The following is a 24215-nucleotide window of genomic DNA, read 5'->3' on the forward strand; positions in this document are numbered from 1 at the left end:
GACAATGGCAATGATCGAAAAGTTTGATCATAAGAGAAAGGCGATGTCTGAAGTAGTTCCATGCGTTGTTCCAAAAGAGTCAATTTGTTTTTATTGCCAAGAGAAGGGGCATTGGAGACGAAGTTGCCCTATTTACCTAAGAGATCTAAGAGATGGGAGAGTCAAAAGTATGACTACGCTTCAGGTAAAATCCACTATCTAACTTCGTTAAGTTCCTATTTGTTGATTCTTAATACATGATGTGATAAGATTGCATTTGAATGTTTTGCAGGATCGGTGAAAAGAAAGGAAGCTTGATAAGAGAGCAAGATGAATCTAATCACAAGAGATGGATCTCGATCGCATGGACTTGAAGATTGGATTTTGAGCTTAGATAGTTATGATAGAGTTGTTAGAAATTTTCCTTTTACATAGTTTTCAATAGATTTTGCATTGTAAGGACAAATGTTTTTCCGCTGCTTTTATAAATAAAATAAATTTTGTTTGACTTATTTATTTATTTATTTACTTCCTTGCAATGAAATCGTTATGAAAATTGATGTTTGCATATTTCTACAACGAATGGATATGATTCTTAGTTATGTTATTTATGGGAATGTCGAGAATTTACCAAATAGAGAGAGTTTCTCATCGCCCAAATTTCAATTGGACTGAAATTTGGAATCACGCAACTTGGTTGCATGATGAATGAGAAATTTCATATTTGGAAATTAGACAAATTCGTTGACAAAGTGTCAAGTGAAGGACTAGGAGATCGAGTACACAAAGTTGTGTGTTGATCAAGTTCACCATAAGAGTAACAAAGATATTCGTCATGATTTACTAAAGGCTTAGTAAATATGATTACACTTACAAGATTAAGTGTGAATCTGAATTGATTAAAGGGTTTAGATCAATAGTAGAACGAATAAGAAGAATCAAGTAGGCAGAAAGATAAGAGTTTTTCCATTCTAAGAAGAAGGGAGAGTAGCTTTTATGCTTTATGATAAGTCTTAATGATTAAGAACCATATCTCAATTGATCCTCTAAGTGAGTCTTAGTACAATTGTATGTTTAAGAAGAGGAATCAAGGATTGAAGAAATGGTTAGATCAAGAAGTCTATCATACTTCGTTTCAATAACAAGTCTTAAAGTTAAGATTGTGACAATGAGTGAAAAGTATTAAAGGTTTACAACATTCATCAAATGTGGAAAGTTGTGATGTCTTGGATAAGACAAAGGCCAACTAGGACCAATTTATGAAGTGTTTTGATACAAGCTACACTAACTCTTGAAAATTTTTTTGTCAAGAAATGTTTATCGACAAAAGAATCTTATATGTCAAGGAGTAAGTGGGAGTCTTAATGGTCTTGAAAGGTTTCAAGAACAAATCAAATAAACCTTATCAATCATCACTAGCACACGAGTTAAGGTTTACAACATTCATCAAATGTGGAAAGTTGTGATGTCTTGGATAAGACAAAGGCCAACTAGGACCAATTTATGAAGTGTTTTGATACAAGCTACACTAACTCTTGAAAATTTGTTTGTCAAGAAATGTTTATTGACAAAAGAATCTTATATGCCAAGGAGTAAGTGGGAGTCTTAATGGTCTTGAAAGGTTTCAAGAACAAATCAAATAAACATTATCAATCATCACTAGCACACGAGTTAAGATTTACAACCTATCATAATGACATAATTTTGATTCTGTGCCAATCCAATCGAGTTAATTGTGCATGAGAGTTCTATGAGTTCTCATTTTGAACGCATAAAAGGCAAGGCACCTGAATCAATGAAAGGTACATTGATAGGAAAAGGTGAGCTGCTTAACTACTTGGAAGACGTGGTGGGCAGCTGTGCTACCATAAGGCAAAAAATCAAGATTAAGAAAGTTCGGTCCATATGAGTTTGAATTTGTCATAATTTTTTTTTTCAAATTCACATGGATAGGAACATATACACCATTAAAATCTAAGTGTCATAAGATTTCCTCCTTCATGAAAATGATTGTGAGAAAATGCTTTCACTAAGAAAGATTTTAAGAAGATAGTGATTGTAAAGTTGCATTCTCAAATTCAATTATGGTTACGGTATCCCTTTTCGTGATTTGAATTGTGAGGTTTGGCAATTAGTCTTAATAGTTTAGACACACATATGAACTATCTAAAGCAAAGGTGTATAAGCTTAAGAGGCCTTGATAAAAGATTATCAAAGCATTAAGTATTAGAAACATGGACTTAAGAAATTCAATAGGTATTGTCTTTCTGAAAGTTAAGATGTTTATAATTACATGTCGAAGCTAGTGGGAGCATAAGTGTTATGTTTTATAGTAATCATCATGATAGTGGGAGCATAAAAGTTATGATTGTATGATTATTAAGGCACGTATTGCAAAGTTGGCAATATTAATTATAGAAAACAAGAGTTAAACCTTGCAAAGTAGTAAGGGTTATAAAGTTGTTTTGCTATAATTAAGGGAGAGAATATTATGCTTCATTTCAAATCTAAAGGATTAGGTTGTGGAATGTTAATAGATTTAGTCAAAGGTACATAGTGTGTTCTTAAAATTTCGATTATGATTACGACATTCCTATTCACAATTCGAATTTTGAGAACATAGCAAATAAAACATTATGCGTCGTGTCCCATACGCTTCGGGTATAGGATCGATTGCAAATGCTTTAATGTTTGACCATTCTAAAATTTTCCAAATGTCTAGCGTATTTAGAGGGAAAAAGGGACTAGAATCTGTTTTGACTAAAATAATTAAACAACTATCAAAGGACAATCCAAAGTTCGACGAGGATTGGTTGCTTGTGAGTAGTTGGAAGCATGGTATTGAATGGACCATATCGACCTTATTATGAATAGCAAAGATTCTATTAAGAATAAGTTGTCATATGGAAAATATGGAAGCGTGTCCATATTAGGAAGTAAATATTGAAAATCTATGACTAGATTAGAAACTTTTATGCAAAAGGATGTTCAAAGGAATGTACTTTGAGAGAGAGACATCATATCTAAGGAATTGTCTTGTAACAATCTCCGATAGAGGACTTTGTAATATCATTGGCAATAGTCTTTGTGACTTTCGGTGCAGTGACATTACGAAAGGATCGTTGCATAAAGTGTTAGAATCTAGCATATTCTATAAGTAGCAAGAATTTGATATTCTTACACTTATGAAAAAGGATTTGGAGTTGTAAAATGAGAATGATTGGAAATGTGTTCAATTTGTCTATTTCACAAAAGTAAGAACCATAGGTAAACATTGTGTGCATGCTAGGAGCATGGGACAAGTGTTGGAATTCAAGTAAGAAGTTGATTACCCGAAACGACAAATAATGAGTAATCGATATGGTGATAAATAAAAGGAGTTTCATTTATACTCAAAGGTTTGAGGCCATATGGGATTAGTATTATTCTTGTGTTTCACCTTGCATGTTTTGACTTCCAGAATAATTGAGTTTATTAAGAATAATCGAATTATTCAAACGGGCCACAGTCGTTCATATGTTGGAAGTAGATATGAATGAAGATTGTTGTGAATTGGTGTGTGGATTGTCTAGAAGAGTATTAGACATAAGCAAATGTTTGCTGCAACGTTAATGAGTGCTTATGAATATGATTTGAGCATTGGATTAAACCCACGCTCACTTGGATCACTCCATGAATTGTAAGTGATTGGTGAGACGATAACATCTTATATTCTTGAAACCGAGATGTGTGAGTTGTATCTTGCTAATCGGTTGCACATTGATAATATGTAAACGCACTAGTAACTTGGTGTTATAAAACATATTGTTGTGTGTGATTTGGTTAGTGAGTGCAAGCAAGCATTGTATCAAAGTTTATCCGTTCCTTTTATTCAAGTAGGATAAAAGCGATATCTTTGGGCCCCTCGATGGTTTAGTGATGACAAACGTAAATGCTCGGCCGGGCTAGGGCTAATTTGATTTGTTCAATTAGTCAGTTGTCATAAATCGGAAATCGAGATATAGTACAAAGAGAATGGTTTGAAATCATATCTCATATGATATCTAAAATGGAGGAATATATGATCCCTTATCTAAGGACACACGTATCTGATAGGATCAGAGTTGACAACGGCTTTGGAAAGCTACGATTGCAGATCAGGATCTGAAGTCATACGCAGAATAGTTATTAGACTTATCCAAGTGGGAGACTGTTAGATTAGTGTCTAAGTCCATAACTATTTTGGTATGTACTTGACCCGATGGTGCATGGTCCTTTTGGGTTGCCTTCACCAAAGCAACTTGATTGGAGAAATAAATAAAGAGAGAAAGGTTATTATGATTTATTAATATGTTATAAGAATAATATATTAAAGGAGAAATCATATTTGTTTAATTAATATTGGTCAATAATTAATTCGGAATTAATTTTGTGATCAAGTGTAATTAATTAAACTAGAGGGGCTGATTTGTAATTATGTGATAGTTACAAAATAAGGTAAGGATTATCTTATTATTAGGTTGGACGAATTTAAGGTGATAAGGCCTTAGAATTCGACTATGATAAGGATTCAAGGATTATCTTATGGGTTGCTTTGTGGATAAGCAACTAGATAAGGATAATGACTGAAACCCTATCTCTACACCTATATAAAGACCCCAAGGCTTATGAATTCGTGTATCCCTTCCCAAGAAGTCCTAAGGACGAATTATAACCTCTCTCCTCTCTCTTTATACATTCTCCATTTGCTCTTGGTGTTTGTAAGCCATTAGAGGAGTGACACTTGTGACTCTAAGCATTCCAAAGTCAATTCAAGGAGGAATTAGGATTGTTGTTACTCTATAACAATCAAGGTATGTTCTTAAACCCATTCATATGTTAATATCGATTTCATATACTAGAATTAGGGTTTATAGTCTTGGATTCAAAGCATGTACAATAGAGAAACCTAGATCCAAGCATTAGGGTTTGTATGAGCACATAGGATGTCTTATGACCAAAACCCATCATATATACCCTTAAGGGTATATTCATTATTGTTAAGTGTATTGTAAATGAATCTTGAAGATGGTTTTCATTTGCAATTGAAATGTACAATGTTATTAATTGATATGTGAAGGGTAGTACACTAAACATATTAATTCATTACCAAAAAGTGCATACACACCATTACATTCAAAATTATAAATTTCTTAACACAACCATGATGCAAAGTTTTCAAAAGACCTACAACACTAGCATTACATGCAAAGTTTTCAAGTTCTTAACACATCTTTAAACAAGTACACATAACTTAAGTTTCTAAATACCTACAACACCAACATCCTAATAACCACTAAAAATAATTTTCAGCCCCCTCCAACTTCACCACTACCTCCCTGCCCTTTACATGTTCTGGAATTCTGCCCTTTGTTATGACACTTTGAACAAGTGACTGCTAAATATTTCTTGCTCAATCTACCAGCTTGGCTGTTTGGCTCATCAACACCCCTCCTTCTCTTCTTCTTAGGCCTCCCAACCTATACATATTGATATACTATAGTTAAAATTGAATTAATTCCATGTTTACATGTATACTATATATTTGGTGTACTTTAAATACAAACATGTGTCTTATGTTTTGGTGAAAGTAAAGTGAATGGGCAGTCACTTTTAGGCCACATTGTACGTCCATTCAATGGATCAATTTTGTTGAAATACATGGCTTTCCATGTTGATAACCTATAGCAAGGATGGACCATTCATCAACATGTGGGGCATTTTCACCATTTTCAATTTTGTCCCATATAGCACAAACAACATGTCTACATGGGAAAATTGTAATCTCCCAAAACCTACAACTGCAACTTTGATCATTCAAGTTTACCACATATTGGTCTTGCCATGTGCTTGCCACTTGGTACTTTCCTGCCCCATTGTATTAAGCCACATACTTTGATGCATCAGTCTTAATCTTTTCAAACAGTGTAGTTGCAGTAGGGGTTAGAAGTCCTTTACACTTATCTATTTCTTTTTGCACCACACATAACCTCTTCATGAGATACTCTCTAATATACTCTAAGCAAGTGATAATAGGTTTATCCCTACCTTCATCTAGCTTAGAATTGAATACCTCACAAAGGTTATTCAACAAACAATCAGTATGTGCCCTTCTTGAATAATAGATATTAAGATAAGACAATTACAGATATAGTAAACACACAACAGGGAAGATTAACATTTCTCAATAAAATTCTAGAAACTTACCACTAAAGTGAGATTTAGCCCAAGTGTTTGCTGGGATCTTAGACGCCCAAGCATGAGCCTCTGCATTGATCTTCTTCAACTCATCCATTGCTCTGTTAAAATGATTGACTGTTGTTTCTCTACCACATTCCCAAAGCTGGTCACTTAAGTTTTTTCCTTTCCACTATTTCTTCATGTTTTCCTGGATATGCCTCAAACAGAACTTGTGTTCTGCACTAGGGAATACCTTCTCCATTACTAGTATTATTCCCTAAACAAAAGTCAATGTATGCAACATCAGTTAACCAAATGTATTTAGAAAAGGTAATAAAAAAAAAAGTTAGGTGATACACACCTTTTGTCTATCTGAAAATGAAGGTAAAGTTTGAATTTGGTCCCAGATCCAGATCTTCTCCTAACAGTTCCAAAAACCGGGTCCAACTACTTGTTGATTCTGTCTCTACCACTGCATATGCTACAGGGTATATGCCATTGTTTGAGTCCAACCCTACAACAGTTAACACTTGCCCAGGGTAAGGGCCCTTCATGAAAGTACCATCCAGACCTAGAAAATCTCTTAAACCAGATTTGAATCCTAACTTCAATGCACCTAAACAGACGTATATTCTTCTAAAAGTTCTTGTGGTAATAGACAGGGAGGATTCTAGATACACATCAATCCGAACTGTTGTACCAGGATTAGTGTTGAGTAGCTCCAACACATAATCCCTCAAAAATCCATACTGTACTTGGTAGTCCCCACTAATGATACGCTCAGCCATTGACTTTGCCCTAGCAACCTTTTGCAATAACATTCCTACCTCCAGTTTCTTGCACAACTCTTCGTGTAAAGCTTTCATTGGAATTTTAGGGTTACTCTGTATTTGTTGAACAATTAATTTTGCTACCTATCTGGAAGTGCAAGCTTTAACCACCCTTGTTTGCAAACATTTATGCTTATCCTGTACTGTTTTCACCAACCAATCCTGATTTTCATTAGCCCTAGATATTTGGACTGCCCATGGACATGTACCTTTATTGTCAATTACATCTTTACCCTTGCACTTTGCCCTACTTCTAGTTGAGGGCCCACCACCATCAACTCCTGTAGAAGGCTTACTTACAACACCTTTACATTTCACCCTAATCCGGATTTTGTCATTTTTGGCTAGGTATAAAGACCTCGTTGTTGCTACAACATGTAAGTTCATGTAGTTTGATAGCTTATTTTATTTCCTTATTTTTATTAGTTTATTTTAGATTTTTAGATCTTTTTATCATTAATGCATTGTATTTTATTTATTTTTCTTTAGTATGGATCGTACCGGGTGCTTGTTATGTTGCATAAGATATTTTGTAGGTTTTTCGGTACTTGTTGCGGTTGCGGGTTGATTGGAGACGAGATTAGTAGGCTCCCGAGGCATTATTGGGCTTGGCGGAATCAAAGAGGAAGAATTGGGCTTTGAAAGTTATTGACTTGGATTATTTGGGCTTGTGAAGATGGATCATAAAATTCAAATTTTGGGCTTGGAGCATCCATTTGGTGGCTAAATGATGATTGGTGCATTTCAAATTACATGGACAAGGAGGGGGGGGGGGACCAAAGGAATCTTTGGTAGTGGAAGGGTGGAGTGGCTTGGTGGACCAATAGCATTACAGCAACATTTGCGCGGGTGGAATTTCCGTCGCGCGGGTACCCACGCAACTGCCCAGTTTGGGCATTTTGGTCATTTGGCTTGCCATAACCCTTGGGGATCAGATCTAGAGGCTGATTCACGATTTTCCACCATTGGAGACCTGCAAGAGGCGATTTTGGGAGCTAGAAACCATTTCCTTTCATCTTTCCAAATCTTAGGTAGTTTCTTTATGCAATTAGATTATTGTTCTTGTTACTTTGTTGCCATGAGTGGCTAATACTCTTATCTTGTTGACTTTGGCTGAAAACCAATGAATCTTTATGGGTTTTGAAGGATTTATGTTGATTATCAATTTATTCCATGTTTATGATTCTAGTTTGCAATTCTTATGCTTATTTGATACTTTGATCATGAGCTTAGTATTTGATTGAGCAATAGTTGATTTATTTCATTGATTTTGCATTGGATCATTGAATTTATCTAGAACAAAGGCTTTATGATGGTAAAAACCATCTCTAGCTTATGAATCATATCTCCTTTATGGATGTGTAAGCATTTGACATCCTCTAGGAATTGGGGATTCCTTCATTCTTAAGGCTAACTGATTTCTTGGGATTAATTGCTTCAATTGACCCTTGATCTTAATTAAGAAGGTGTGTTGTGGGCTTCCCCAACCTCCATACTACCTATGAGGAATCTTGGCATATCATGCTTCATGATTGCTATAACCAATTTGGGATGAAGGATAAGCTTTGTATTAGATCCTAATGATAAACACACAAATGTTCATTGTGTTGAATTGCCTTAGTTAACCAATTATTCACAATCTTTGAGCATCTCATCAACTTGCTTAATTGCAAGGTGTTTAGTTATTCAAGTATTTTAGTTTTCAAGTAATCAAACACCCCCGTTTTATTTTAATTGTAGTTAGTTAGTTTAATTTCACTAGTTCTATTGAATTGCATTGGTGATTGAATACAACAATTTCCCCGAGGATCGATACCCCTTTTTACCATTATATTACGTTTATTTAGCAATCAAAGGGTGTAATTTTCTTGGTGGGTTTGACATCCCGATCAAGTTTTGGCGTCGTTGCTGGGGAAATTGGTTTTTTGTTATTTGATTGTTTATGCCTAGGTCTACAAGAACCGGTGAACTACTCTACAATCCGGAAATTGAAAGAGAAGCAAAAAGGTTGAAAAAGTTAACCAAACAAGCAAAGCAGCAACAACTAGTTCAAGCTTCTTCCTCTTCTCCACTAATCAACATAGAAGATCAAGTTCATACTTCAAGTGATACCGACACCGAACCGAGTTCTCCAATTGTTGGTCATTCCTTTGAAGACATTCCGTTTGAAAACCACATAGCCATGAATCACACTCCACCTCATAATCCTAACCCAAACCCAATCAATCAAGATGCCAATACCCCACCCCATCAACCAAGACAACAACCACAAGAACCTCTCATTGATATGCCACCTTGGAATCAAGCCCCTCCTCAAAACCAACCCAATTATCAACCACCACCACAAATACAAAACCAAGACTTCCACCAAAACATCCAACCTCAAAACAATGCTTTTCAAGTTCAACAAGTACATTACCTAAATCAACCTAATTACCAACCCCCTCCAATGTACCAAAACCTAATGTACCCACAACAACAACCTCCTTACAACCAATACCCTAACTACCAACCTTATCCACCACCAATCTACAATCCCCAACAATACCCATATCCACCTTACCAACAACCACCCAATTACTTGCAACAATATCCCAATAACCCCAATCCACCCAATCCTCCTCAAGAGTTGACACTTAGACAAATGATGGAAACGGATGTTACTCATACACCTCTTGCTATCGTTTATCCCGCAAACCGCCGAGGGATTGAATTGAAGTCAAGTTTCATCCATCAACTTACCAAGTTCCATGGGTTGGATAGAGAAGATCCTCAAAAGCATTTGAAGTCCTTTCATATGATATGTGTTAGCATGTTGCCCGAAAATGTGACATTGGATGATTTCAAGTTAACCGCATTCCCGCTCACCTTGGAAGACAAAGCTAGAGAGTGGTTATTCAACTTACCACCGGTATCTATTCACACATGGGAAGAGTTACTCAAGGCCTTCAATAGCAAATTCTATCCCACCTCCCGGATATCAAGCCAACGAAGTGACATTTTGGGGATTCGTCAAGGGGAAAATGAAACATTTCATGATTTTTGGGAGCACTTCAATAATTTGTGTACAAGTTGTCCTCAACACAATATACCCGAACAACTACTTCTTTAACAATTTTATGAGGGTATGAATGAAAAAGATCGGAGGATGATTGATGCTTCAAGTGGTGGTGACATCTTCAACAAAACCCCTCACGAGATCCGATTACTTTTTGGTACCATTTCTCAAAATCAAAGGAATTTTGGGACTCGAAATGACATGAAGAGAAATTCTACACAAGTGGTTGGTGAAGTTAGCAACACTCAACATTTGGAATCAAAGCTCTTGGATTTGACTAATGTGTTAAGTCAAATGGTGGTGGGAAGTGGTCAACAATTGATGGTATGTGGTATTTGTGCAATGACGGGTCATTATACGGATAAGTGTCCCACACTTGGAAGTGAACCGGAAGATGTGAATGCAATGGGCGGATATCAAAGTCAACCAAGACCCATGGGATTTCAAAATAACTTCAACCCAAATTGGAGGAATACCCAAAACAACCCTTATCCACCAAAGCAAAATCCACCAAATCTTTTGATAAAACCCCAACATCCACAATACCAATCCCAAAAACCTCCATATCCACAAAATTCTTATAACCCTCCAAATTACCAACACCCTCCACAACAAGGTCAATCAAGTGGTAACCCTCAAATGAGCCTTCAAGAACTTGTTACTTCTCTTGCTCAAAGTCAAACCCAATTTCAACAAGAAACCAAGAATACTTTCTCCAACATTCAAGCACAAATTGGAGACTTGGCAACCGCTCTCAACAAGATAGAACAAAGGGGAAAACTTCCATCTCAAACCGAGAAGAACCCCAATGTGAATGCCATCACCTTGCGAAGTGGGAAAACACTTGGAGAAAGTTAACCTAAAAGAATTTCAAGAGAAGAAGAAGATGAAGTGATCATAGTGGAACCTCCAAAAGTTGTGATTCCTCCAAAATAACCGGTTGTGCCAAATGTTGATCAACCCGATCCTTCCAACAAATCCATCAAACCATTGGTCATACCACCACCATTTCCATCCCGTTTGGCTTCCTCAAAGAAACAAGAAGAAGAGCAAGCGTTTCTTGAGACTTTCCGCAAAGTTCAACTCAACATTTCACTATTGGATGCCATTAAGCAAATCCCACGTTACGCCAAATTTCTTAAGGATTTGTGCACCAACAAGAGAAAATTCAAGACAAATGAGAAGATTCAAGTAAATACAAATGTATCCGTGGTCATCCAAAAGAAGCTTCCACCCAAATGCAAAGACCCGGGAATGTTTGCTATACCTTGTACCATTGGTGATTTACATGTTGAAAGTGCCATGCTAGATCTTGGAGCCTCAATCAACGTCATGCCATACTCGGTTTTTCAATCTCTCAATGTTGGACCTTTGGAAGAAACCGGAGTCATTATTCAATTAGCGGACAAGTCAAGTGTATTTCCAAGAGGCATGTTGGAGGATGTACTCGTTCAAGTTAATCAACTAGTATTTCCCGCGGATTTCTATGTCATTGATCTTGAAGAAAAGACTCCTTCCAAGTCATCTATGATTCTCCTTGGAAGACCCTTCATGAATACCGCTCACACGATTATTGATGTCCACAATGGGAAAATCACCATGGAGTTTGATGGCGAGACCATTCACTTCAACATCTTCGAAGCAATGAGATATCCTAGCAATATATCTCCATTGTATCGAGTTGATGTGATTGAGCCAATCACCCAACAATTATTCGAGTTATCAAATGAAGATCTTTTGAAGATGGTGCTTAACATGAGTCTTGAAGGTGAAAGTTTGAAGAATACATTGGATATGTATACATTGGATTCCGAAGTCGAAAATATTGTGAAGGTTTTAGAAATTACTAATTCCACAAAGAAGGATGTTTCTCAAGTTGCATTATATCATTCTCCAATCAAGATGCCACCTTCCATAATCCAACCACCCACACTTGAGTTGAAAGCTTTACCTATCCATTTGAAATATGCTTATCTAGGTCAAGATGGGACTTTACCGGTGATTATCTCTTCTCAATTGAAAGACTTTGAAGAAAACCAATTGATTGAAGTCTTGAAAGAGCATAAAGAAGCCATGGGGTGGACCATAGCGGATATCAAAGGGATAAGTCCTAATGTATGCACTCACAAGATACTCATGGAAGATGATTGCAAACCTAGGAGGGAAGCCCAACGGCGATTAAACCCTCCCATGATGGAAGTTGTCAAGAAGGAGATAATCAAGCTACTTGATGCAGATATGATTTATCCAATTTCCGACTCCAAATGGGTTAGTCCGGTGCAAGTGGTTCCCAAGAAAACGGGAATCACGGTTGTAGAGAATAACAAAGGTGTAATGGTACCCACTCGAGTTCAAAATGGATGGAGGGTGTGCGTTGATTATAGAAAGTTGAATTCAAGCACGCGGAAAGATCACTTCCCTCTTCCTTTCATTGATCAAATGCTCGAGCGATTGGCGGGGAAATCGCATTATTGTTGCCTTGATGGATACTCGGGTTTTCACCAAATACCCGTTGCCCCCGATGATCAAGATAAAACAACTTTTACATGCCCCTTTGGCACATTTGCTTACAAGCGGATGCCATTTGGATTATGCAATGCTCCCGCCACATTCCAAAGATGCATGGTGAGTATCTTCTCCGAGTATGTTGAAAGTATAATCGAAGTGTTTATGGATGATTTCACCGTGTATGGAAATTCGTTTGATGAATGTTTGGGTAACCTTAAGAAGATTTTGAAAAGGTGCATAGAGAAAAAGTTGGTGTTAAACTTTGAGAAATGTCACTTCATGGTTAATCAAGGAATCATTTTGGGACACATCGTCTCCAAAAAGGGCATTGAAGTTGATAAAGCCAAAATTGATGTCATCCAAACCCTACCTTACCCAACATGTGTTAGAGAAGTGAGATCTTTCTTGGGTCATGCGGGATTCTATAGAAGATTCATCAAATATTTCTCCAAGATTACGCGACCAATGTGCCTTCTTCTTCAAAAAGATATCGACTTTGACTTCAATGTTGCATGCCAAGAAGCCTTTGACAAACTTAAAGACTTGCTCACTTCCGCACCAATAATCCAACCTCCAAATTGGGAGCTTCCATTTGAAATAATGTGTGACGCAAGCAATTTTGCTATTGGAGCGGTCTTAGGTCAAAAAGAGGGCAAAGCATCACATGTCATCTACTATGCTTCTAAAACATTGGATAATGCTCAAGCCAACTATTCCACCACTGAGAAGGAACTTCTAGCCATTGTATTCGCCTGGGAAAAATTCCGGCAATACCTTCTTGGGACAAAAGTAATTGTATATTCCGACCATGCCGCATTAAAGTATCTCATGACCAAGAAAGATGCCAAACCACGGTTGATTCGTTGGATTCTTCTTTTACAAGAATTCGATCTTGAGATAAAGGATAAAAGTGGTGCCGAAAACCTAGTTGCGGATCACTTAAGTCGGTTGAATGTTGGCGATTCTTCTTCTCCTATCCTTGATGAATTCCCGGATGAGCACCTCTTCCATATCTCAAATTCCATTCCATGGTATGCGGATATTGTCAATTACTTGGTTACTAAAGAAATTCCTCACGCCTTTACCAAGCACCAAAATGCCAAGTTGAAGAGTGATTCTAAATACTATGTATGGGACGACCCTTATCTTTGGAAACATTGTCCGGATCAACTAATACGGAGGTGTGTTCATCAAAATGAGGTCGAGTCAATTTTGAAATTTTGCCATGAATATGCATGCGGGGGACATTTTGGTCAAAACAAAACCATGCGAAAGGTGCTCGAATGCGGACTCTATTGGCCAACAATGTCAAGAGATACCTATCTATTTTGCAAGAGTTGTGATAGATGTCAAAGAACGGGTACCGTATCCATGAGGCATGAGATGATTCAAAGTCCTATCCTTATTTGTGAAATCTTTGATGTTTGGGGAATAGACTTCATGGGTCCCTTCCCTGTTTCGTTTGGTTATACTTATATACTCTTGGCAGTTGATTACGTTTCAAAGTGGGTTGAAGCAAAGGCTACACGACATGATGATTCAAAAACTGTTATTGACTTCTTGAAGTCAAACATTTTCGCAAGATATGGTATACCGAGAGCCTTGGTGAGTGATAGAGGCACTCATTTTTGCAATAAAATGATGGAAGCAATGAATAAGATATATGGTGTCACACACCGGATATCAACCGCTTATCATCCACAAACAAATGGCCAAGCCGAAGTGTCAAACAGAGAAGTCAAACAAATTCTTGAAAAGACCGCAACACTACCCGAAAAGATTGGAGCTTAAAGTTAGAAAATGCTTTATGGGCGTATCGGACCGCCTACAAAACTCCAATTGGTATGTCTCCATTCCGCCTTGTCTATGGAAAATCTTGTCATTTACCGGTGGAATTGGAACACAAGGCATATTGGGCGGTTAAAAAGTGCAATTTCAATCTTGAAGAAAGTGGAAAGCACCGAAAAATGCAACTTCAAGAAATCGAGGAGTTGAGAAACGAGTCTTACGAAAACGCATGCATCTACAAAGATAAGATGAAAGCGTTTCATGACAAGCACATCACTCGAAAACACTTTATTCCGGGTCAAAAAGTTCTTCTTTATCATTCACGCTTAAAACTATTCCCGGGAAAGTTGCGATCTCGATGGCACGGACCTTTTATTGTCATAAAAGTGTTTGATCAAGGTGCGGTTGAAATTAAGAGTTTGGAAACAAATCAAATATTCAAAGTGAATGGGCACCGCTTGAAACCATTTTATGAAGGCTTTGATACGGGAGAATTCGACAACATAACATTGGAAATACCAAATTACGGAAGTTGATGGAAGCGGGACTATGTCTTGGCAAAGACGTTAAATAAATGCAATGTAAATAAATAATGTCCGCTTGAAGTTTTGGGTGTTTCTAAACTTGAAGTTGGCCTAAAAATAAGCATAAAGAAGTCTTCCAGTGATTTTGGTGAAGTTTGAAAAATTCCAAAAATTTGACTTTCGCGCGGGTGCCCGCGCAGACTTTGCGCGACCGACCCCAGCCGCGCAGGTTCCGAGTTCCAAATTACCCCAACATGGGATGTATTCTGACATGTGCGCGCGGCTGCCCCCCCCACCCGCGTAAAGTTTGCAAGGGTACCCGCGCAAATATGTCATTTCATAAGAAAATTTCGAGCCATTTCATATGCGTCCTTTGCGCGACCAAGCTTTCATCCATGTGTATTTAGGCGGCCAAGAACTCCATCCAAGCATCATTATGCGACCCATGTGTTGTTTCCATACCCTCCTTGCGGGCCTCCTCCATCTTGATCCCGGTATGATCCTTCCTTACTCTCATCCTAAGCATTGAGGACAATGCTTAATTTTAAGCTTGGGGTGAGGTATTCTTATATTTTATTTTTATTGCGTTTAGGTTGCATATAGTTGCATTTAGAGTTACTCATTTAGGGCATTCATAAAAATTGCATAAAAAATTCAAAAATATTGCATATTTTCTTTCTTTCTTTTCTAATTTTCATACTTTTTAGATGCATTCTAGTTTAAGTTCATGCATTTTTGTTTTCTCTTGTCTTCTCATCCCTACAGGTACCATAGCGCCGAGTCATAAGTATTGAATCATAGATTGGTCCTGGGTCTTGATATTGAATTCCTTGTATTTGATGAATGGGGCACGTTTTGAGCCTCACAGACCACTTTAAGACCGCTTGTATGGGGGTCAGATGCAGGTAGCTTGATTGGGTCTAGGTGCGGAGGGATGTGGTTGGTCATGCCAATGTGTGCGAGCAAAGACTAGCCCAGTAAGGTATTTTGAAGACATTGAAGACATTGAAGACTCGCATCTTGGTTTTAGAGGGAGTACCCCTTAGTACTCCCGAGTCTCGTCCGAGCCTTGTTTAGTTAGATTCTCACCGCCTTTTTAGGATAGGTTATCATTTTCTTAGGGGTCTAAAATAGATAGTTAGATAGATTTTGTTTATCACACCTTGCATTGAGGTGCTTGATGAACTTTGAAGTGGGTCCCCTAATTCACATCTTTTGGGACCAAGTCTTTTCGGTAACACCCATTTTTGAGTCATTCCCCACCCTTTTTAGTTGATCTTGGCACATTGTCGATGATCATTAGTTGTTCATATTAGCCTCCATCTATCACTCAATTTTCACTATTGGAGTCCTATGTTACTTGATGAAATTCCTTAGACCTTCCAAGAAGCAACACAAAGAATGAAGAAATTTGAAAAAGTGAAGAAAATAAGAGCCTATTAAAGATGATTCAAGAAAAGCAACAGAAACAAAGAAAAAAAAATGAAGAAAAAGAGCAACAAAAAAGAAGAACAAGATTTCAAGTTCAAGACTTATGTTATATATCTAGTTTGAAAAAAAAATGGATGTCAAGCAGCGAATGTGATTGAAGACCCAATAACAGAAGTTCAAGATTGAAGATTTAGGTTGTTAGGTTTAGATTTAGGTTAAGTATAATTTTTATTATTATTTTATTTTATTTTTGATTTTTGGTGAGAAAAGGCCCCGACGATGAGATGGTAGACTGTAAAGGACAGTACAAGGGAGAAGCCTCTGAAACCGGATGTTTGCCCGGAGGCCGTACTACAAAACCCTATTTCGTTATTATACACTTTAGCCTGACAAATGTAGGAATCATAGTGTGTGAAGAGGCGCCTTTCCTTCGTGCACTATGGTCTACATTGGTGATTTAAAGTGCCCCCACTGGGCGCATCTCTGTTTCCTTTGTCTTGCACACTGCGACCGCATCCAGCCGTGATCTATTCGCCCATCAAGTGGTTGAGAATGTAGTTTATGGCTCTAAAGCGGAGAACATTTTGAAGATGCGTAGGGTCCATGAAGGACTAATTCTGACCATGTTGACTGATGTTGACCAAGTTCTATGGTATCTTTCTTTTTCCTTTTTAGATAGTTCATCCCGAGCTCATTTTTAGTCTTGTTCTAACTTGAGGACAAGTTAGGTTTAAGCTTGGGGTGATTTGATAGCTTATTTTATTTCCTTATTTTTATTAGTTTATTTTAGATTTTTAGATCTTTTTATCATTAATGCATTGTATTTTATTTATTTTTCTTTAGTATGGATCGTACCGGGTGCTTGTTATGTTGCATAAGATATTTTGTAGGTTTTTCGGTACTTGTTGCGGTTGCGGGTTGATTGGAGACGGGCTTAGTGGGCTCCCGAGGCATTATTGGGCTTGGCGGAATCAAAGAGGAAGAATTGGGCTTTGAAAGTTATTGACTTGGATTATTTGGGCTTGTGAAGATGGATCATAAAATTCAAATTTTGGGCTTGGAGCATCCATTTGGTGGCTAAATGATGATTGGTGCATTTCAAATTACATGGACAAGGAGGGGGGACCAAAGGAATCTTTGGTAGTGGAAGGGTGGAGTGGCTTGGTGGACCAATAGCATTACAGCAACATTTGCGCGGGTGGAATTTCCATCGCGCGGGTACCCGCGCAACTGCCCAGTTTGGGCATTTTGGTCATTTGGCTTGCCATTGGAGACCTGCAAGAGGCGATTTTGGGAGCTAGAAACTATTTCCTTTCATCTTTCCAAATCTTAGGTAGTTTCTTTATGCAATTAGATTATTGTTCTTGTTACTTTGTTGCCATGAGTGGCTAATACTCTTATTTGGTTGACTTTGGCTGAAAACCAATGAATGTTTGTGGGTTTTGAAGGATTTATGTTGATTATCAATTTATTCCATGTTTATGATTCTAGTTTGCAATTCTTATGCTTATTTGATACTTTGATCACGAGCTTAGTATTTGATTGAGCAATAGTTGATTTATTTCATTGATTTTGCATTGGATCATTGAATTTATGTAGAACAAAGGCTTTATGATGGTAAAAACCATCTCTAGCTTATGAATCATATCTCCTTTATGGATGTGTAAGCATTTGACATCCTCTAGGAATTGGGGATTCCTTCATTCTTAAGGCTAACTGATTTCTTGGGATTAATTGCTTCAATTGACCCTTGATCTTAATTAAGAAGGTGTGTTGTGGGCTTCCCCAACCTCCATACTACCTATGAGGAATCTTGGCATATCATGCTTCATGATTGCTATAACCAATTTGGGATGAAGGATAAGCTTTGTATTAGATCCTAATGATAAACACACAAATGTTCATTGTGTTGAATTGCCTTAGTTAACCAATTATTCACAATCTTTGAGCATCTCATCAACTTGCTTAATTGCAAGGTTTTTAGTTATTCAAGTATTTTAGTTTTCAAGTAATCAAACACCCCCCCTTTTATTTTAATTATAGTTAGTTAGTTTAATTTCACTAGTTCTATTGAATTGCATTGGTGATTGAATACAACAATTTCCCCGAGGATCGATACCCCTTTTTACCATTATATTACGTTTATTTAGCAATCAAAGGGTGTAATTTGTTTGGTGGGTTTGACATCCCGGTCATAGTTTTTAACATCAATCTTGGTTTTGAAGACCTGGCCAATCTGAAATGGTTTAACATGAACCTCTCCATGTGAGCATGTACTTGACTTACTTAACTCTTTTAGCAGTCTCTTCCTATCATCTTCATGAAATCCTGCAAATTGATAATCATCAGTGGCAATAACTTCCAACTCATCATCAACCATGTCAATCCCTTCATCTTTTTAATAATTGTTCAAGATTCCATGTTCATCTACATCAACAGCATTATGGAATGCACTCATGTATACATCTACATCAAATTGTATGTTAGACTCATCCACATTGTATTCACTGTCATCAGAATCATCTCCACTATCCTTAGAACCATGGCCACCCCCATAGTAGAACGCTTCTCCACTATCATCACTCACCATACCCTCTAGATAATCCACTTCTGGTTGTTTTTCAAATGAAGTTTCAACATTAAACTCAACATCATAATCAACATAAAGTGAGTAATCCTCTATAAATGGTTCATAATCATCAACTGTTGTAGTATTAGCTCCATCATCAGCTTGGCAGCTTGGTTCCTGTACATGGTAAGTTCCTAATGGTTCTTCAGTTTCAACTGCACTAGTGATCACTTCTTCTTGAGTTTTAATTTCATGATTCACCACATCCTTTTGAATGACATGACTTTGTTTGCCATGTGACCTTATAAATGGTACAATACTCTTTGAGTAATCATGGCCTTCATCAACATCTAACACTTGTGACTGCTCATGATCAGGTTTTAGACTTTTTTAGATCAAGCTTTATACTACATGATCCTGCTTCTCTCCTACAAGGTTTCTTTCTATTCATTTCAGGTGATACACTATCAGTCTCCAACTCTTCAATAACAACTTTAGAAGGAGACTTGTAATAAGTAGCTACCTTTGTCTGACCAGTTTCAATATACACCCTAATAAGTCTGTGTCTAGGGACATATGATACCATTTTAAGTACATCTTGATCATTACCTAAAGGCATTAAGCCATAGTCCAAAGGGTATTCAGGGATATAGAAATGGTAGTAAAGGGTTTGCTCAGTTTTGTACCCTAGTTCTCGAACCATGTCGTCAAACTCATGAACTGAAAATAAATCAGTGTCAACATCATCTACATATGCTACAACACCATCAACGTATTTCCTTCCAGGTGCTTTGGTGAAGACACCACTGTAGTGTATCTTCAACGTGAAATAGTTGTCATAACCTTCTATAAACACAAAAAAAAAGAGTAAAATCAATGATTTCCTTACGTTAACACAATAGCCCAAGAAAAAACAAGTTTGTTGTAGTATTATACTGTATCTTTTTCCTAAGTCCTTTACAGTTACAAATTTTTCTCGAAAACACCATATTGATAGCACAATTGCAATTTCTGCTGCTTAAAACCCTAAATCCCAATTTCTGTTCTTGCTTCTACGATGGGAATGAACTCGATGACTAAACCTGTAACTGATTATCTTCTTGGGAGAGGGACGGGTAGTGATGTGCAAGCAACAGGTAATCATTTCATATTAAAGAGAGAAAGTTACAACTGAAATGATGAAATTACCCCTGTAATATTTTATTAAAAAATGAGTTAATAGTGAAATACTAACGGAGTGAGCTGGAAGGACCATATGTTAAAAGTTTTGAAACCACAGGGACTATCTGTGAGGTTTTTTGAACTTAGGGACTAAACTTGATATTTTTGGAAACCATAGGAACCATTTTTGAAGTTTTGTCTAAAAAAAAATCCAATTTTTTTTTTTGAAAAATACGTGAAATATTCTAATAGAATATTACACTGTACATATTCTAAAAAATAATTTTAAAATGCAAAATAAATGAAAAAATCTAAAAATTCTTTTTTAAAATATTATTTTCGGAAGTTGAATTAACTAAAAAAAATAAAAAAAATCCGTTTTTTTTTTAAAATACGTGAAATATTCTAATAGAATATTACACTATACATATTCTAAAAAATAATTTTAAAATGCAAAATAAATGGAAAAATCCAAAAATTCTTTTTTTTTTAAATATTATTTTCGGAACTTGAATTAATTAAAAATAATAAAAATAATAAAAAAATACGTCTCACGGTCTCACAAAATATATGTGGTCTCAAATGAACCTATATATATATATATATATATATATATATATATATATATATATATATATATATATATATATATATATATATATATATATATATATTAATTTGACTATATCGCCTCACCTAAGTCATGTGTTAAATATTCTTTTTATTCGATAACTTGGACTTTGTAAGTTTGTATATTTAACAATAAAGCAAACACAACTTTTGGACTATCTAAGAAGTTTTATTTAGAGTTAAATATTTATTTATCGGATAATGATTAATTTTTTTTCCTAATCCATCAAATAAAATGGTTTTTAAACGAAACATCCCACATTTTGTTATAGAACAAATAAGAATCAATTACAATTTATTCAGTCATGTTTTAACCTGTTAAACACCGAGATAAATTTTAGTTATTTAACTAAAACTGGTTGCATTATTCATCTTAAAAACCATTTTCTCATAAATTAAAGAAAATATAAAATATTACCGAATAAACAAACCTTTAATCTTTATATGTATATTTATATTATTTGATTCGTCAAACCGTCGGCCAAATATTTCGCCGGAACCATTAACCAAGAGCGCACGTGTGTATCCCTGCCAATTAAATTAATTTAAGTTACTTCCATTATATCTTTATCTATTTAGTATATTTAGTAATCAGGTCTTCTGTATTATATAAAAGTTCCGATTTGAAGCTTTAGAGATATTGTTTGTTTGTCTTTAGTAAAAACTTAAAAGCCTATATCATTTTACTGTTAATTTATTTATATCATTTGGTTTTTTAGATGTATTTGAACTTTAACATAGTTGACTTATTAGGACAGTTTCATATGTTTTTTATTGGGTTTGAAAAGATGTTGAACGTAAATTTGTCAGATTTAGATTGTTTGATATGTTTTTTACCTGGTCTAATAAAAAGTTAGGTATACTCGATTAGATTTAGAAAATTTGATATCATACTCAGAAACCTCTTACTCGGTTATAATTTCTCTGAAATGCTCCTTAGTTGGTTTGATTCAGAATTCAGTGAGACTCGGATTTGACTCAATTAACAACTGTGAAAACAAGTATAATCTTCCTTATTAGTTAAGTGCCGAATATTTACTCACTGACTTTAGAAACAATATTTATATGATAAATATCGATTCTTTAATACCATCTTTATGTCAAATTTGTTGTCGTATTTTAAATAAAAGAATAAGTTCATAGTTTAATATGAAATAAACTTATATCATCATGACAACTACTTGGCACCACATAAAAGTGGAGTTGTACTTGACACACAATTAATTCATCATTTTTATATGAACATCGGTCAATAAGTTTACCAAAATGAATTCACCTCGTAATAATGGGACAACTAAATAAAATAAAATATATATTTGAAATAAGAAAAACAAAAAAACAAAAAATCCATGTTAGCATCAAAACAACACCATGTATAAATACATTGGGCATCGCCGAATAAAACTTGTAACATGTTACAAGAAGAAACATATGCTCGACATAGGACCATGACAAGACACCAATGGGAGGGAACGACATGACACACATGTTTTAAACAATATTTCTTCATTTGCTAGCTATTTAAAAGCGTGAAAGATGATAGTGTCGGTGCACTTTATTTCAACTGCATATGTACTTGAATATAATTATGTTGGTTAGTTTACATCAAGTCATAAGCATCGTCATATGAGCTACTTCAATCTAATTAATGGCATTGCTTAATTGTTAGAGCTTCAAGTTATATGCGCAAATGATAGTCCGTCGGATTCTCAATGAACTGTTATTAATAACAAGAACAAAATCCATGATTTTCAAAATTAACTTTGATAACACTTACGATTCTTTAGGTTGGGATTATTTGAACATGTTATAAAGCTCTTCAGAATTTGGACCAAAATAGCGTGCATGGGTTAAAAATGGTTTCTTCTTCTGTGTCAGTTATGGTTATTGGAAAACCAACTTCCAAGTTTCAATTGGAAAGAAGGTTAGGACGAGGATATTCTCTTTCATATTTTCTAATTGTATTGAGATGGAAGCTATTAACATTGATATTTGAGTTGCAGTGGCAAATGTGTTATTCAGAGGTGCTGATGTTAGTTTTGATCGATTTTAGATTTCTCATTTTTCCATGTTGACGATGTTCTTTTTATTAGGAAGTGATCTCAAGAGAATGTTACAAAAATGATGTGTGTTGAATTGCTTTAATTTGACGTCTTCTCTACGAACGCCATAAATCTCCTGAATATTTTTTAAACAACAAGAAATATTTATATAGACGTAGCGGGTAAACGAGCAACAAGATGAACGGTGAATCTTATAATTGATAGATACAATAAGAATTTGTCTAGCCGGAAGGATAAAATTCATTCAATCGATGGTTGTACTACTATATTAAAAATAATGTTAGATAGTTTGGGTTTTTATAAGTTTTTTTAAAGTGTCGGATAAAGTTATAATATTGTTGGAAAGTTTGAGAGACATGTTTTTTAGGGATGAGAATTAAAGGTTGTTTGATTTTTGAATTACTCTATGATCGAGGGCTTTCAAGAAGAGTGATTCTACATTGAGGGTTGTTAGAAGAAATCAATAACAAAGATTATCATGGACATACGTCAAATAATTCTATTTATTATGATTAAACCATATAAATATTTTAGTTCCGTACGATTAATCTTGTTTGATAGATTCTTAGATTTGTAATCGTGTGAATCTATCCGATTTTAAAGTTCCATATTTGATCTCATTTTGGATGAGTTAACCGAATTAAAGTTACCAAATAATGGTTAGGATGATTGGCATTATTTTAAGAAATTGGTTTTAGCTAATAGATTAAGGGCACTTTGTTTTTTTTTTAAACCACTTCTGATCACTACTGGTTGCGTCATGTAGAACACACGTAACACTTGAACATATATAGTTTTTGTTTTTTTAAAATACTTATAACTTAAAAACTATTGCACATATGTTGCGTGACGCAACACTGAACCTTCATATTTAAGTCATTTCTCATCTTACTTTAAGTTATATTATTCAACATATATATATATATATATATATATATATATATATATATATATATATATATATATATATATATATATATATATATATATATATATCAACAAAATGTTTATTATTTTAATAATAATGTAAATGGTACTATAAACAATTCAAATATATTCTACATAATTTCAAAACTATTTTGTAAATTTCATATAAATACATTTTTGTGTTACATTGTCTATAATCAAATATTAATAAATTATAAAGTTAATCACAAAAATTATCAAAATTATTGAATATAACCAAAGAAATAACAATTGTCTTGGAAAATTTAACAAAATAACATGTTGTTCATTAAATTAATAATTTTATTTATTGTTATTTAGCAATTAATATGTTTAATTATTTTATATAAACGTCTTTAAAAATCATATCATCACGATAATATTTATATATGATTTGCATATGATTAAAACTAACTAAAATTTTGATTTAGAATTATTTTTAACTATTGTATAGTTAGTTTTAGTTGATTTCAACAACATGCAGACGTTGAAAAACAAACATATTTTTTTATTATGGTTTGTAGACGTTTG

General features: G+C 35.2%; 2 protein-coding genes across 2 annotated transcripts; one reads left to right on the forward strand and one right to left on the reverse strand.

Annotated features, from left to right (window-relative positions):
* Window positions 1-5306: 5306 nt before the first annotated feature.
* LOC145002320 (uncharacterized) lies at window positions 5307-7043 on the reverse strand. The gene is made up of 4 exons (XM_078961617.1): window positions 6604-7043; window positions 5892-6110; window positions 5565-5679; window positions 5307-5477 (listed from the first exon to the last, which is right to left on the reverse strand). Exons 1-4 carry the CDS (start codon window positions 7041-7043, stop codon window positions 5307-5309), a joined length of 945 nt encoding a protein of 314 aa, XP_078817743.1.
* Window positions 7044-14417: 7374 nt separating this feature from the next.
* LOC145002321 (uncharacterized) lies at window positions 14418-14897 on the forward strand. The gene has a single exon (XM_078961618.1). It carries the CDS (start codon window positions 14418-14420, stop codon window positions 14895-14897), a length of 480 nt encoding a protein of 159 aa, XP_078817744.1.
* The last annotated feature ends 9318 nt before the right edge of the window (window positions 14898-24215 follow it).

The sequence above is a fragment of the Lactuca saligna genome, chromosome 6 (assembly GCF_052625555.1).
Source record: "Lactuca saligna cultivar CGN05327 chromosome 6, ASM5262555v1, whole genome shotgun sequence".
Taxonomy (NCBI): Eukaryota; Viridiplantae; Streptophyta; class Magnoliopsida; order Asterales; family Asteraceae; genus Lactuca; species Lactuca saligna.